Source organism: Triturus cristatus, chromosome 7 (assembly GCF_964204655.1).
Source record: "Triturus cristatus chromosome 7, aTriCri1.1, whole genome shotgun sequence".
NCBI lineage: Eukaryota > Metazoa > Chordata > Amphibia > Caudata > Salamandridae > Triturus > Triturus cristatus.
In genome coordinates, this window is record NC_140590.1 from 1,047,089,113 (window position 1) to 1,047,106,796 (window position 17,684).

Consider the following 17,684-nt stretch of genomic DNA (forward strand, 5'->3'; position numbering starts at 1 on the left):
ACTCTTTATTCCCGTCTCCATATTTTTCTCCCCTTCTTCCCATCTAGGCTCCGTCAGGGTTCCCATTCCCCATGTCATTATTTACATCCCTCCCATTCCGTCTTCTTATTTATCTATCCCCAGTGGCCATTAGCATCTCTCAAACAATACGCCTACAAAGTATCTCATAGTACAACATTGACAATGGGAAGCTCTTGTATTGTTTTAAATTATCAGCTGCTCTGCTGCAACCAGATTGGGCAGCGATGCCGAGAGTCTGATCGCCTTCCTCAAGGGCGACCACCTCAGCCCCGTGCAGGAGCTGGGGGTCTTGTGTGGGGTCCTGTATTAGCTGCTTCTGCCGCTATCCCTACTGGCAGGTAAAAAGTTTCTTTCCAATTTTACTGTGTCCATGGCAGTGATTGCTGTACCGTGGCCCAGCAGCTGTACAGGTGCTGGTCTGGTGTATTTTTGTAGTGCCTACTATTGACATTGTTAGCTCATTGATGAAAGAGACCTGCAGTGAGATAAGTGTTGTGCACAGAATCATACATGGTGGTCAAGTAGAGATACCGAGTACTTCACTTCTTTAATTCGAAATGGAGTACCAGCACTTCTCAGCAGGGTCTGATAACTTTAATAGGTCTCGCATTACTGAAAGTTTGAGCTATTGGCTTTGCATTATTATTAGCAACGCCAATAGTTCAAACATTCAGTAATGCGAGACCTATTGCATTGCAAACACTTGTTAAAACAAGGATTCACAGTAGTAAAGATGACTTTCTGACCCCGTAAAGGTGACTGTTCTCAGTGTTGGAGAAACGTATGTTCATGAGATGAGATTGGAGAAGTAGTAACAAAAGATTCAGTCATAGCCTGGATTTTAGTAGATGAGATGGAAGTTGTGAGTAAATGGGAGGCGTGCAGATATGTTTTCAAAGGTAGAGGTGCGACAGGTTCAGGGGCGGGTTAATTAATAGATAGTGGTTTTTGTGAGATGACTAGGCCACCACCATATTTGTGCGGGTTAAGTTGGTGGATGATGTTGAATTTACTTGATATTGACTGTTCATACATGGGTGTCAAAGTGGGTGTGAGCCATGTTCACTGCTAAAATGGTCATCGTTATATGTGATCTCACAAATGTGAGGAGCTTGTTTGTAGTTGTGAGCATGGAAAAATGGGTGATTTGGAAGTAAGAGTCCGGTGTTGATATATGTGATTAATTGGTTAGGCCAGTGTAGGGATGAAAAAGGTAGAAGAAACAAGGCACACAGCCTACCTTGTGGAAGGAACACAGTGAGTCTGTACAATCAAAGATGTGACATTGTTCACAATCTTTTGAACCGAAGGCCTTCATTTTTAGGACTGGATTTAGCCGAAAACTTTTGATAATATCCTTACTGATAGAATTCTTCATTTATTGTCAGGACTACTAGGACTGTTTTTTTTTTATCCCCAAAAATGCTATGACTTTTAGCCAATGTGTTTTTAGACGACCCAGCAGCTTCCCCAACAGTAACAATTTGCAAAAAAAATCACAATATAAAATATCCATTGACAAAGTCGATTCGATTCAATAAACTTAATTTCGATTCATAAATAGAATCATAAAAGTATACACAGATTTAAAAGATTACATTAAATTATTTAAAAAACATATTATATATCCATATTAAATTTGCAATACATTTAGACTAAAAGGGTCACATATATGAGCATATTGTAAAGTGCTTGTGCGTTCCATTTAAATACAAATCCACATAGTAGTCTATTACAGAAGGTTTCCAATAATAATACTGTTCAATATCGATTTCTAATATTGAGTGCCAGTCTAATAAAACTAAGCACAGCACTACATATAGCTGGAGTTGACAAGGACAGTAAATACTCATAACCCTCTTTATAATAACGGGATCCAAGGGTTAACAAAACAGGTTTGATAAACCGGTTTCTTGGATCTTTATACAAAGCACAAAAGAGGATGAGGTGCACAGTGCTTTGTGAAACCTTATTACAAGGGCAAGGGGGTAGTCTCTCACACCACCCCCCTTCTTTTGGGAAAGCAAAAAAAGTGCAGAGAGCTAAGACGGAACCTTGTCAAGTAAAAACGCCATTGAGTATGCATGATATTCGATAGGTAAAACTGCTGCTGCAGCTTGCCCCCATTATATAGTGCATGCTCACTATTTCTTAACATACCTAACATGGTACAATAAGCGTTTTTAATCATTAACTTAGATTCTTTGCCAACCATTTCGGAATTTTGAAATATATGTCCCAACCCAATCTTGTAAAGGGTTTCCCTTGCATATAACAGCCATGGGATCTCCATAGAATAATCAAGCTTAAGGCAGTCTTGTAAGATTTCCTTTGTGAGTTTCAATTCTTCAGACCGCCAAACCTTGCTCCATAGCAACAGAGGAGAGACGTGGATAATATCACTCACAAAATCAATACCCACCTCGGTATGGCAGAAACTATTTGAGGTACCAGATGGGCGCTTTATAAATTTTTATTTTCCATAACTTGGATCTTGTCACAATTTTGTAGCCCCCACCCTCCTGCACCGTATGTGGCAACAGGGAGGCATTTTGCTTTTATATAGAGTTTTTAGTTCTGCAATCGGCTTTTGATCCAATTTACTGGAAAAACGAAAAAGGGCCTCTATAGATTGTGTAGCCTTTTGAGCGCGAGCTGATATTAAAATGTTTCAACTCAACGTTTTGTTAAATAAATTCCCCAGATAATTAAAATTGTCAACTTTCGCAATAATTGAGTCTTTCACCATAAACCTGCGAGATTTTACCCCTTTGGGACCACAGGCCATGGCAAAAGACTTTGTGAAGTTGACCCTAAGATCTAATCCTTCCATGAAAATATCAAAGGCATTCAGACAAGTTTGCATGCTGTTGGCAGTGAGGGTCATTAGCGCCGTGTCATCTGCATACGATAACATCGGTATCAGTTTACCATTTACCTGGGGGAAGTCTGCACCGCTATCCAACAGAGAACTTTCTAGACCATTGGTGTACTTCGATGAAGATACTCGGCGCCGAACGAAAACAATACTGACGAGTAGTAGGCCTAAATACTCTAAGAGCTAAGATTAGGACATCCGAACCCAATGGCGGAAAAAAACAATCTAAGGATGGAGGGGATGCCCATGCGCACTGTAGTCCAGGGGAGGAGCCACCTATCTCGTGATACTTAGAAGACCCTTCCAGGACAACAATGTGCAATCATCCGGACCCAACACTAGGCGGCGATCTATGGACAGATATGAATGTCAGCAGCCCTACATGCCAAGAACAGATGCATACTGGTAAGTAGCATATTCGATACATCCCTGGCGAACACCTTCAGTAGATGGGATGGATTTTGTCCTCTCACCACCTGGTCCAAATCGAATCCTCACTGTTGTGGCAGCATGCAGCCTGCGAAGCAGGATGACCAACGGTTCTTCAAACCCCATGGTCTCCATCATTTGCCACAACTTACCTCTACATACAGTGTCAAAGGCACTGGATAAGTCCATGAAGGACAGGTGGATACAACTATGCTTGGCCCTCATGTACTTACCCATAATTAAAGCCAAATTAGGACACTGCTCTGTGGTTCCTTTGCCTCTCCTAAACCCATACTGGGAATCCACGATAATACCCGATGACTCAGCCCATGTTTCCAGGCGTGCCAGTATCACTCTTCCCATCAACTTAAAAGACGCATCTATTAATGATATCGGTCTGTAGTAGCGCGAATCACCCTTGTCACCCTTTTTAAAGATCGGTACCACTACCGCCTCTTGCCAAGAAGTTGGAATACGCCCTACCACAATTGCTCTACATACATTTAATAAAAGTGGTGCCCACACCTCAACGTTGTGTTTAAAAAGATCTAAAGGGACTGCATCGGGCCCTGGGGCCTTTAGTATGGTGCCCTTCCTTAAAGCAGCCTCTACCTCTGAAAGAGTGAGTGAAAGGCTAAGCGTTTGAGCTGACTCCAAATGGAAATCGCCAACCCCCTCATTAGGAGTTGACAACGTCACCTCATTTGGATTAAAAATTCTTCCATAATGTGCTTCCCAGGTATCCCCCGGTATATGCACTAGCATATTGCCCTTTTCTTCACTCTGTAAAAATGGGCGGTTTATTACCTCCCAAAATAGCCTGCTATCCCTCAATTCTGACACTTTTCTTAAGTCTTCCCATGCCTTTGTCCTTAAATCTGATTTTCGCCAATTGATGACATCTCTGAACAAAGGCAAAATGTTGGCTGTTCGTGCCAGATGTAGTGACTTTGACAATGCTTGTTTACTTGTAGAAACATTGTATGGCAAGTGATTATTCCCTCTCTGTAGTATTTATGATTGCTTTTCTTTTTAGGGTGTGGGACCTCAAGAGTACACTTTAATCAAAATGAGAATTTTGGAACCATACCCTCCAAAACTGAGGTAGGCAACGCAGCAGTGAATCCTTGTGCTTCTGCACTGATGACACTTACCAGGATGGCTTTTTTGGCCGATTCCTTTGTGATTCCTGCTATTAATGCTGTTTGAAATATCACAATGCTCCCTTTCTACTGCTGTTCATCCTTTGGTTCATATGTGTTTATTTACAGAGATATTTTGAAGAATTACAATCCTGTCAGTTCTTCCATACTGTCCGTGGTCATTTAGCCCAGAACCCATGCAAGCTATTTAGTAAACTACAGAGGAATACATGATCTATGACCGCTGCAGAACTATACATAATGCTAACTGTTAAACATCAGTTGTGTGTGTGGGAATGGTTCTGGAGGTGGTGGGAGCCGTAAAGTGCTCAAAGTTGCCTTCGTCTGGAGTCAGGTATGTTTAGATCCATTACCATGAAGACCTACGGTAGAAGTTGCTACAATACGAACCATATAGCAGACTAGAGTCCAACTCTTATGACCGTACCTATCAATAAACTGGTAGATGCTGCCATGTAGCAAGAGAATGAGGCAGCTAGTAAGAGGATTATCATTGTCCGGTTGACCCTAAGGAGAGCTGACCAGTCCCAGACCATCCATTCTTTAGTCTACTGTTAATAAAGTAGTCAATCTGAACTATGCAGATGAGCATCAGTTGGGTATGGAGGGCCAGGGTCTTGAGGAGAAGACCAAGTAGTAGATGTTACCTGGTGCCTAAGTTGTCCTTTAACAGTAGACCGCGTTCCACTTATATTTTTCTGAGTATATTTCTATTGGATTTTTTCTTGTAACTTCTACTTGAAGAGCTAACCTGCCATAGGTAATAAGAGAAAATACAATTTTGAAGACAGGGAAAAATAGCCCACTAGGCCTTTGTCTCAGCCTTACCTCCAAACATTACACGATAGAGAACCGTGAAATCAATACCCCTTAAAAATCAAAATTGAAGGGAGGGCATGGGCATTTGAGCCGGATCACTTTGTCCCTATAATAGGATAGGGAGCCAGGGCCGTAAATGGCATTAACCAAGGATGCCCCTGTAGATACACCATACAGTCAGCCAGTGCACACCTGGCACCATTCCATGCATGGGCAGATCAGGGAGACCTCTCAAGTACAAAATGATAAACCACTTACTGCACCCTAACTCAAAAATAACATTTCTTTACAGCTGGGAAACTATTAATTTTATTTATAAAGATTTATATAGCGCGAACAAGATCCCGGAGGCTATCAGAGCGCTTTACAATAGGATGGAAGGAAGGACATTAATGCAAGATCGACATCAAATAAGAATAAGCAACAAGACTGAACACATAATTACAGGAAAATGACGTCAGGGAGATTAATACATTAAGCAAGTATTTATCGGGTTACGAAGGGTGAACCAATATGCAGTAAGGAAGAGCAGTAACTAATGAAGGTACAATGATTGTAGGATCAGAGACTTCGAGCAGGTGAACTAGCCCAATTAAGGTAAGAATTTGTTCATTAGGAATCTTTTGGTTTCCAGTTTGAAAGCAGTCGTTGACGAGATTCTACGTACTTCCGGTGGAAGAGAGTTCCATATCTTTGGGGCAGCACCAGAGAAGGCTCAGTGACCCCTTCTCTTTTTGCTAAGCAAGAGTGGTTTCAGGAGGAAAGTGTTAGCGCTTCTTGAGGCTCTATCGCCACAGGATAGTCCGAGCTTTTGCGCTGGATATCTGGGAGTTTTGAAATTAAGGGCTTTGTGAGTCAGAACGACAATCTTTAACTGAATTCGGGCTTTGTGGGGCAACCATATAAGTGATTTTAGGACTGGGGATATGTGCTCATTTTGTTTGGCACCTGTAACTAGTTTAGCCGCAGTTTTCAATGATGCTCTTAGTGGACTAACGTCTAGAACATCGCAAACTTCTCTTTTGTTTTCAGCCTTTTTTTTATCTTATCTAAGTGTACATTAACATCACAACAATTAAAACTTCCAACAATTCCTCCCCCATGCCTCCTCCCTCTCACCTGGGCTCCAGATAATTCTTTTAATAAGAAAATATGACATCAACATCTTTCTCTTCTCCCCTGCCCACCCCTCTCATCCTGTTGCAGCCTACAAATTCAGAGACGCATTCACTGCCCCTTCGGGTGCCATGTGTAGACTGCATATGGTCTTTTGTATATTGTTTGCACTCACATCCCACTAGGCCAGATGGAAGGATCTGCAGAACTCTCAGATCTCGGTCAGGTAATTTCCCTGTGGTCTTTTGCAACGCACTCCAAAAGAGTGCTCCATATGGAGGAAAATGCAACTTTTGATCCCAGAAGATCAAGTATTGTTTTCCATCCCTAGAAAAACCTACACATTGCTATACAAGTTGCATATATGTGTGTGGTATGGGGTGTCCTAACAAATCTATTCCTCCTCCCCAAAAGTATTCATAAAGACAACCCTTATCTACCCCTGTTTTCTGTGCCCTCTTTCATGAAGACAATTGACCCAAAATGATTCTTCAAGTCTCTCTCTCCATTTGTAACTCCGGCGCTGCTAAAGCCAGCTTTCTTGTATCTTAGTACCCCCCTGCCGACCATCATGCATCCTCTAACTAAGAGTGCGGTGGTCTGGATCCTCCACCTGGCTGAAAGTCGGCAGCATTCTTGATCTGGTCAATGGCTGCTTTCCACTCTCTTATCTATTCTAGACACTGGCTGTCAAGCTTTTTTTTTTATAACCATCTTTTATTGATTTTGAAAGGTCGTGCAAAAGTCCATACACAGCTTATTCGCCTACAACCATAAAGGCCGGCAGCGGGTGACTACTCATTGTCAGGAGCAAAGGCACGTAGAGGAGCACAAGTAACATTACCTCTAACCCAGAAACCGGTCCCCATAGAGACAGTTACCCGCAGAGTCTCCCGCCTTGGCGGCGTCGAGCCCTCAGTGCTCTCAAGCTTTTAACTACCTTGTGTACTGTCTTCCATTCTGTCTTCTTAGATAGTGGATTGGGTGTTTGCGGGGACCCCTCTAGTCAGTCGCCATCTTGTCTTGCAGCGCATATGGCAGTTGTACTATCCTCTTGGTTTCTTCCAGAGATCTTGTCAGGAATTGTTGGGCTTGCCAGATCATGTTTAGGCAGAGGGGGTGACCCCCACCAACGTTTGGTTTTGTGGGTTCTGTAGAATGACTTTTAAGAGATCTTCATAAAACATGGCATGATTGAGTGTCTCTCAAAAGTGAAGTCTAATAGGTAATTCACCTATGCAATGGCTGCTCCTTTCATTATCTTTTCCTTCTGGTGGAAAACGCGGTCCCTTGGTAGAATGTTCATCATCATGTTACTTCCAGTTGCTTCTGTGGTGTTCTGCCCAACAGGATCTTCTCCTTGTCAGGTGTAGGGAGGATTGCCTGAAGAGCCTCTGTACTGCACTTTCAATGCTGCTGCCTTCTGTCCACATTGGTTCTCCTCAAATTCGAACGTTGTTTCACCTGGGGTAAATTTCCAAGTATTCCATGTGCTCCAAAGGATGATATTCTGATGGTTATTGATCTCCTGCTTCAAACATTTTTGGCCTACTCTTCTGTCACCCCATCTCTTCCAATGTATGTACTCTCACACCCAGGTCATCAATATTTTTCCTCACCTTTCAAATTACCTGCCTTATTTAGTTTTTCAGGGGTGAGAAGTCCTTTTTGAGATCTCCAAATAGAATTGTCAACCTTGTTAGTAATGGGTGCATCTTCTTCTCCAAAGCTGAACCCAGGAGACTATTGGAAGTAGGTCTATCTATTTTTTATTCTTTTGCCCAGCAGTACATTAGGTTTTAGGAAGAGTTCCTTGACTGTTTGTTCTTTTTCTGCCCTTGTGGCTGCTTTCATGGGAGCATTGGCTTCAGTCCCTGTAGTGTCTTCCAGGCTGATTTTTTTTTTCTCTGGGTCTTTCCAAAAGTCTGTTAGTAGGAACCTGTGCAGTGGTTCGCAAGTGGGTCATTCTAGCACATTGCCCTCTTGACTTATGGGATTTCTTGGATGGGCTACTTCTCAACACCTGCAGACTCCAACTTGGTATCTGGCAGGTGTATCAATGCTGCACACTTGTATTCTTCTTTAGGGCCTTTAGGTAATAGTGCGCTCCTTTCTCGGTCTGGCTCATTGTCCATCGACCCGACCCCCCCCCCCCCCCCCCCCCCGCTGCCTGATTACTCCCTGTAATCACATTCGAGATGCCTCTTCTAGCTGCAGGCCTGGGGGGGAAGGGCCCTAGTAGCAACACCTCCATGCCCCACCAGTTCCTTGTCCTCCACACTGCCTGCCTCTCCTGTAGGAGAGACAATAGATAGTCTTTCTGGGCATCTTGCTACTCTACACTCGGGTTACGTACTAGATCTTGTGATTCTCTGTCAATCACTCTTCAATTTGGCCCCCAGGAACAGAGGGATTTTTGGAGAACAGTCTTTTCCAATTGCTCCTGCAAAATGTGCTTTCATGCTTCTGAGTCAGTCTGTTAAGTGGCTTATTAGGCCTCCAATCTCCTGACTCGCTTCCTCGTGTGCCCATGGGCACTGCCAGTCAGTCTTTTGCTTCACATGTCCGGCTGGGCCCTCCTACCCCCTCCCTGCATACAAGGCATCGCAGTGTGTATCACTCGCAAGTTTTTTAGTCCGAGGCCTTCTACTCAGTCAGGTCTTGGCCTGTGCTTTTGGCAGCCACCTCTTGTCAGTCTTGCCTCTTCTGATTCCTAAGGCCACTCTTCGCATTGCGAAAGTGCTGGCATCACTCCAGATGACATGTTTCACTGCGTCAAGGTATCAATTTATTGCTGCCAAGTTCCTATGCACTTGCCATGTATGTTAGTGACCTCATCTTAGTCCCTAGTAGCCTTACGGCTGTTTTTTCGTTTTTGCCCTTGCAGGGCAGCGCTACTAATGGAATCTATTTCTAACTTTTGGCACTTCAGGGCCTGGATGCTGCAGTCTTTCGCCAGTTTGGTGTGGATGGAGAGGCTTCTTCTGTAGTCCGAAACCGACATCTCTCACTTCTACCCCATCGTGGCCACATGCTAAATTCTCTGTTTAAGATAAAGCCACTTTGGTCTTTTTGCTGCATCTCAATAGTCTACCTCTCCGGTGATTCATCCTGTGGGACATTGAAGAGCTTTGCTGCAGTACCTAGTCCCTGACCTTCAGATAGCATAGTAGTTAAAGGAAACTCCCTCCTCGGTCATTACCGCAGCCTCTTTTTGGTTGTAATCAGTTTCAGAATCGGAATATGTTACACGGAGCTTTGCACTATTACCGTGAGCTATCCCATTAACTGCAAATTGAGCAGGTGTCTCATATTTTCCGAACTCTTGAGCCTGGCATTCATTTGAATTATGAGATACCCTCAAACTGCTGAAATTCTGGGGATCTCTAATTAGTCCCCCTTGTAGGAAGCTGGCTCTGTATATACTATATCAAAATGAGGTATAGTGTGTACAGAGTCCAGTTGAACCCCAAAGGTAGGCAGAGGTAAAAGTAGATAGCACCTTACACTCTATTTATGGTAGTGTGGGCGAGCAGTAAGGCTTTATCCGAGGGTAGTGTTAAGCATTTGTTGTAGACACTCAATCAGCAAATGATGCCACACACTCAAAGACTGAACTCAGACCAATTTTATTTGTATACAAATATTTTTAAGTTATTTTGTTTCTAGGACCAAGCCACGCTTGGCACAGGTAAGTGAAATAAATGCTTTGCAGAGTATTATGCAGTGTTGACAAGTAAATGAAAGTTCAAATGCAGTTGTTTGAAATACATGTTAAGTCAAGTTATTGAAATACTGTACAGATGACTTTTTAGATACTGTTTAGATTACTTTCTAAGTTACTTTTTCTATAAGGTGTGATATGCCTAGTTATCACACTGGGACATTTCCTAGAGAAAAGGTAAGTAAAATCAGTTTTGCACAATTGAATTCTTCAGGTTTCCATGCAAATCAACTCCACACTTAACAAAATTTTTCAGAGAAAAACAATCAATGGATTCCTATGGATAGAAATGAAGTTAACGTTTACCAGTCTTTGGGGTTTCGTTTCTGGGGTTAGAACAAGGGTTCCCCCAGGGTCAAGGATGCACTCTCAAAGCACCCTCAGCGGCACTGGGGCGGCTAGGTGCAGCGTGCTGAGGCCCAATGTTATCCAATGGCCGATAGGGGGCCTCTGGTTGGTGGCTGCTTACGAACAGATCACTGGGTTGTGGGAGCCAAGCTCCTGGTGTTAGACTCGGGGCAAAGGGGGATCCCAGTTAATACCCAAAGTACTCCCGCAGGGGCGGCTGGGTGCGGGGTTCTGGTTTGGCAACGGGTGCCCTGTTGGTTGCAATGGAGATTCTCTGGTGTCAAGAAAGACTGCAGGCTTGGGGACGAACGTCTTCTGGAGGTGTCCACCGGTTGGAGAGTTAAGTTGGGATGCTTTGGGATGCTGGGACACTGTTGATTGAGCCACCCCAAGGCTGCATGGGACTTCAGGTGCTGGGGTGTCTTTAGGCATCTGATTTCTCATACCAGCTCTGGTCGGGGGGGGGGGAACTAGTTGCTGGAATCGGCAAAAGGCCTGGGGAACCTCAAAAAGGCGGAAAGCCTTTGAAGCTTCCCCTTCGTGGACCCTGTCCATCCTGGGGGAGGAGGCTTGGCACCTCGTCCCAGGATGTGCATTGTTTCAGACCCCCAAGAGTAGCAGGCTCTCGACCCAGGGGTTCAGAAACATGTCTGGTGGTGGCAGCTGGGGAGCTGCCACTCAGCCTGGACACTAGTGTTAGGTCATTTTTCAGGTGGCATCTCTAAGAGGCCCTCTGTGTGCATTTTTCATTAAATCTCACACTGGCATCAGTGTGGGTTTAATGTTCTGAGAAGTTTGATACCAAATTTCCCAGTAAAGCCATTATGGTACTGTGGAGTTCGTAATGACAAACTCCCAGCACCATATACTGTTAATGGCATTTCTAAGAATTGACTTAGACCCTGTGTGGGTACAGGGCTCATGCACCTGTATCCTCACCACTGGTATAGTGCACCCGGCTAGAGGGGTGGTTGATCTATGCGTGGGCACTGGGTTGAAGGCATGGCACACTCTTCACTTTGTTCTTCCCCAAGACACGCAGCCTGCAAAGGCAGTGTGCGAGTGTAAAGGTACAGGGCCTCTAAGGGTGGTGCAATAAGTGCTGCAGCCCTTAGAGGCCTTCCCTGGTTACAGTGCCCTGGGTACCTGTGGTACCATTTACTAGGGCTGACCTCTGGCCAGAGATGCCAATTGGGTTTTGTCTTCAATGCAGTTTTAGGGGAAGAACATAGGTCCTGGGTACCTGATTGGCAGGAGCCCATGGCACACTCAAAGTACATCAGCAGTTCAGCAAAAAGTTGGGGAAACCATGCAAAAAGAGGGCATTTTCTTACACAACCCCCTCCCTAGAGAGTCTTCATTGTTTACGTGGCAGAACCTGGAAAGTCCATCTGCATTGGCATGGGCAGTCCCAGGTCTGTGTTCCGCTATAAAGTCCATTCCCTGTAGGGAGATGGACCACCTCAACAGTTCAGGATTTTGACCTTTCATCTGCATTAGCCATTTGAGAGGTCTGTGGTCAGTTTGAACTAGGAAGCGAGTACCAAACCAGTATGGTATCCGCTTCATCAGGGACCAAACCACAGCAAAGGCTTCCCTCTCAATGGCACTCCAACGCTGCTCTCTGGGGAGTAGCTCCCTGCTTATAAAAGCAACAGGTTGGTCTTGGCCTTCGTCATTGGTCTGGGATAGGACCACTCCTATCCCTAGCTCAGAGTCATCAGTCTGCACTATGAACTGCTTGGTATAGTCTGGAGCTTTGAAAATTGGAGCTGAGCACATTGCCTCTTTCAGGGTGTCAGAAGCTTCTTGAAAGCTAACTGCCCAGTTTACCTTTTTGGGCATCTTCTTGGAGGTAAGTTCTGTGAGGGGAGTCACAATGGACCCATATCCCTTCACAAACCTCCTGGAGTACCCAGTCAAGCCAAGGAATGCCCTGACTTGGGTGTGGGTTGTTGGAGCTGCTCAGTCCAAGATGGCCTGGATCTTGGGCTGTAAGGGTTGCACTTGGACTCCACCAACAAGGTGGCCCACCTATACCACAGTTCCCTACCCTATCTGGCATTTGGATGTCTTGATAATTAGACCTACAGTTTTCAGGGCTTTTAATACCTTACCCAGGTGGATCAGGTGATCCTGATTGGTGGAGCTAAAGACAGCAATATCATCTAAATATGTTGCACTAAAGGACTCCAGTCCAGCAAGGACTTGATTCACCAACCTTTGAAATGATAATGCCCATCCGGTGTGGAGAATGCTGGCTTTTATTTTGCTCCTGGTGCTATGCCAATCTGCCAGTACACAAGTCAAAGGTTCTTAGAAATTTGGCTGCACCCAATTTATCTATCAACTCATCTGCTCTTGGGATAGTGTGAACATCTGTCTTGGTGACAGAGTTGAGCCCTCTATAGTCCACATACAACCTCATTTCTCTCTTTCCACCCTGGGGATGAGGTTTGGGGACTAAAACCACTGGGCTGGCCCAGGGGCTCTCAGAGGGTTCAATAACCCCTAGCTCCAGCATCTTGCCAACTTCAGCTCTGAGGCTTTCCTTAACTTGATCACACTGTCGATAGGTGCACTGTCCCCAGTGTCCACATCATGGGTACACCAGTTTGTCTGACCAGAGGTCAAGGAAAATAGCTTAGCATACTGCTGCAAGACTTGCTTGCAGTCAGTATGCTGTTAGGAAGTGAGGGTGTCTGAAAAGACAACTTCATCCACTGACCCATCTTTGGGGCTGTTCGAGAGGAGGTCAGGGAGAGGTTCACTCTGTCTCCTGATCCTAATCAGTCACCATCAGCATGGGGATGTCAGCCCTGTCATGGAAAAGCTTAGGCGGTTCACATTGATCACCCTTTTGGGTGTCATGCTTGTGCCCAGGTCAACCAAGTAGGTGACCTCACTTTTCTTTTCTAAGATGGGGTAAGGGCCACTCCATCTGTCCTGGAGAGCCCTTGGTGCCACTGTCTCCAAAACCCACACCTTTTGCCCTGGTTGAAATTTTACCAGTGCAGCTTTTTGGTCATACTAGTGCTCCTGGAGCTCCTGGCTGGCCTCATGATTTTTGGAAGCTTTTACTATGTACTCTTCCATTCTGGTCCTTAGGCCTAGTACATAGTCCACAATGTCTTGTTTGGGTTCCCCTAACAGGATGGCCAAACAGCAGTTCAAAGAGGGAAACCCTACTCTCTTCTGAGGCACCTCTCTGTAGGCAAAAAGCAAACATGGTAAGAGGACATCCCATCAGCTTTTGAGTTTTTCAGGGAACCCCATAATCATGCCTTTCAATGTCTTGTTCAATATCTCAACAAGACCATTGGTTTGTGGGTGATGGGGTGTAGTAAACTTGTACTGCACCCCACGCTCTTTCCACACGTGTTTTAGGTAAGCAGACATGCAGTTTGACCCTCTGTCTGAAACCACCTCCTTAGGAAACCCTACCCTTGTGAAGACACCAGTGAGGACCTTGGCTACTGCTGGAGCTGTAGTAGTCCTAAGGGGAATGGACTCCGTATACCTAGTGGCATGATCCACTACCACTAGTATGAATTTGTTTCCTGATGGGAGGTTCAAGTGGACCCACTATGTCCACACCTACCCTTTCAAAGGGAACCCCAACCACTAGTAGTGGGATCAAGGGGACCTTTGGGTGTCCACCTGTTTTGCCACTGGCTTGAGAGGTGTGACAGGAGCTGACAAACTCCTTTACTTTCGGAGGCATCTGGGGCCAGTAAAAGTGGCTAACTAGCCTTTCCCAGGTTTTGGTTTCGCCCAGATGTCATGAGCTAAAGTTAGTAGGAACTTCCTGTACTCCTAGTGGCACCAGGGTTGGGGTCTCTGGCCTCAGTGTACAGTAGCCCCTCTTTCCAATAGACTCTCTGGGTACCACTGACATCTTCCTTTTCCTGGGTAGCAGCTTGCTGTCTCAGGCTTTTAAGAGTTGGACAGTCTTGCTGTCCTAGGCACAGCCCTTCCCTAGAGGGTCCCACTGGGCCTAGGAGTTCGACCTGGTAAGGGTCTAGCTCCATGGGCTCAGTTCCCTCTGGGGTGTCCAAGTCCACTGACTGAGGAGAGGGGTCCTGATCCTTTTTCTGTACAGAAGCTTGTTTCCCAGTCTTCTTACCATTCCTCTTGGAAGGTTCCAACACTTTCTTTTCACTCTGCTTTCGGCTCTGTGCTCTGGTCTTGACACCCACAAAAAAGGGATGTCCAGCATTGCTGCATGAGGTTTTAGTTCAACCACCAAGGTTTCCAGGTCATTACCAAGCACACATGCAGCGGGAAGCGTTGGAGAGACCATTACCAGTCCCCCCCCCCCCGTCCCCCCCCCCCCACCCGTCACCAGAGCCATAGCATGGTTAGAATTGACACTGTCAGCATTGGTGACTGGGTGAGTTTTCCCAATAAGGTAATGCTTTGGGGAAACCAGTGTATCTCTCACCATAGTGACACTGGCACCTGCATCCCTCAGGGCTTCCATTCTAGTCTCGTTGATCCAGGGGTATTGCAAATACTTCAAGTTGGGTGGCCACACAGCTAATGTGGCAAACTCAACTTCACCCTCAGTCACTAGAACTGTTTCAGTGTGAACCCTGATTTGCTCTAGTTACACTGTTTAACGTAAACCTTTTTATTATTTTTTCCGCGTACATACAGTGTATATATTTAACCCCTTCGGTGCTCATGACGGAACGGTTCCGTCATGAGCGTCGGTTGAGCTGTGCTCATGACGGAACCGTTCCGTCATGACCACGCCCGTGCAAGAAACCGTCAGCACAGCGGCGGAATTCGCGCAGCATGGAAGGGGTTAAGAACGTCCTTGATAGCCATGTAACATTAGTCTAGTTATATTGCCATTAGAACAGAAAACCATCAGGGTCCTTATTTGTTCTGGTAGGCATCTTGTTTCTGACCCTGTATGGGCGCCTAGTGAAAATGGGTCTCCTTCCTACTTGTTAGTAACTGGGGTCTATTCAGTGCATCTTACTACTCCTAAGGTTGGCTGAAAATAGTTCACCTGTTTGAACCAACTGGGGTGAATAACTCAGGAATGGAAAAAGGGGGGCTGGGAATGAGGGCATTGGTTGCTGCTGGTCATTTGGCACTGGGTATCACTATCACACCAGGGTTCATATGGGGGGGGGGGGAGGGGTGGGACCTATTCGGGGGGTTCCTGCATTGGTCAAGGTGCCATGGGGCCAGGCTTTCCCTGCGCGGCCTCTGGGGTATTCTTGGGGGTGTTATGTCTGTTTGAAGCTGTGAAGGAGCATTGACCACTCCATGGTATGGGACGTCTTTGTGTGCCCCGTGCCTCCTCTAGCCTGCTTGCGTCCTCTTCTGCAGCTCCCCAATTTTGGACTGCACCCCTCCATGCCGCTATCGGGGGCCGCTAGGAGAACGCCAGTGTAGTGTAATGCTGCGCTTTGCTAGGAGTATGGCCAATATCGCAAAGCGAGTCTCCACCTTCCTCTGCTTTTTCCGTTTAAAAATCCCCAGGGCGCTGGCCTCCCAGGAAGCGAGGCCTGTCAGACCTGTGACAGTCAATATCGCAGCATGTACATCTGCCCAGTAAGGCTGCAGGGTGGGGGCAGGACCATAACATGTGAATAAATGGAGCCTCTGGCATGTGGCAGCGTGGGCATTCAAAGTGCGTTGCAGGAAATGAGCGCTTGAGCTGCTCCGGCGTGAGGTACGCGTGATGTAGTATGTTAAAATGGATGTTTTTAAAACGTTGATTCCGCGACACTTTTTTATGGTGCTCTAGTGCTGTTGACCATTCCTGATCATGTAGTTCCCGGCCAATTTCCTCCTCCCACTTTAGCCGTAATCGTGTCAGCGGTACACATGTGAGGTCTATGGTTGATTTATATATCCATGTGGCAAGGTGTCTCTCTGCTCCCATATTCAATATCGCGTGTAGTGTGGCTCGTGTTATGGGTTCCCCCTCAGTCAGGTCCCATGTCCTCCCACAGTCCGCTATGAGTTGTCTTTGAAGCAGGAATTGTCCTGCAGGAAGCCCACTTCCCTCTGCTAGACCTCCAAATGAAGTTGACTGGCGTCTGTGAATAGGGTATCTACCTCCGTGAGTGCATAATCTGTCCAGGTTTGTAAATCCCTAGATGTGTAGTGGCTATGTCCCCTAGGTAGACCTGCTAGTGGCAGTAATGGGGAGTACGTTGGCAGCATTCGAGAGACCGTGGATCCGCAGTATACAGGATCTGGCTACCTTCACCAAAACGGAGTGGGAGGGATTGGGTCTGGTCCCCGGGAGGAGCATTCGGGTGATCTCTGGAGCTGACAGTGACCCCGCTGACGTTTCCGTTTCCTCTAAATGACGCCCCGCTGTCCAGCGCGAGATCCACTGCAGTTTTGCTGCAAGGAAGTAAGCCTCAAAGGAACGGGCCCCCAACCCACCACTGTCACGTGGTAGCTGTAGTGTCGCCATAGCTACACTGCAGCGACTTCCACCCCAGACCAGGGTCAGCAGTAAGGAGTTTAGTTCTTGAAAAAAGTCCTGGTGTGGGGGCGAGGGGGATCACTGGGACATTTGCAAAACAATAGAGAAGACAGGGTACTATTATAATTTTTGATAAAGCCACCATCCCTATGGGGGCCAAGGTAAGCGTTCGCCAGAAGGCGACCTGGGGCTTGATCCCCCGTAGGGCTTGAAAGTGGTTGCCCTCAAGGAGATCCCTCGGAGTATGGTACAGCCTGATTCCCAGATACCTAGGAGCAGCCCTGTTCCATGTTAACCTGATTTCCCCGGCTGTTATCTCCCAGTGAGAGGCGTCTGGATGAAGGGGATAGATAGTGGATTTGGCCTAATTCTCCCACAAGCCCGCGGCTCTCCCGAAGTAGAGTGTGGCCCACGGAGGTGTGAGGTCCGCTGTGATGTCCCTTACGTATATTAGGAAGTCATCAGTGTAGAGAGAGAGACACTGTGGATTCCCCCTCCAGTGGTATACCCCAAAGCTCGCCCCTCATCTCGAAGTCATATCGCCAGCGGTTCCATTGCGAGGGTGAACAGCAACAGGGAAAGGGGGCATCCTTGACGTGTCCCACGGGACACCTGAATAGGTGGAGAGATATGTTGGCCTATACGGCCCCGGGTTGCGCCAGGAGTTGGGGTCCCATCCTTACTCGTTGCAGAACCACGAATAAATATTGCCAAGCCAAGGTGTCA

The 17,684-nt window shown here is 46.3% G+C and overlaps 1 protein-coding gene across 3 annotated transcripts in view; it reads left to right on the plus strand.

Annotated features, from left to right (window-relative positions):
- Nucleotides 1–17,684, plus strand: part of LARS1 (leucyl-tRNA synthetase 1) — a 497,298-nt gene that overhangs the window by 107,154 nt on the left and 372,460 nt on the right. For all 3 annotated transcript variants that reach the window (XM_085618114.1, XM_085618113.1, XM_085618116.1), the window contains one exon: nucleotides 4,365–4,432. In XM_085618114.1, coding sequence (XP_085474240.1) covers nucleotides 4,365–4,432 — 68 coding nt within the window. The remainder of the gene's footprint in view (nucleotides 1–4,364; nucleotides 4,433–17,684) is intronic.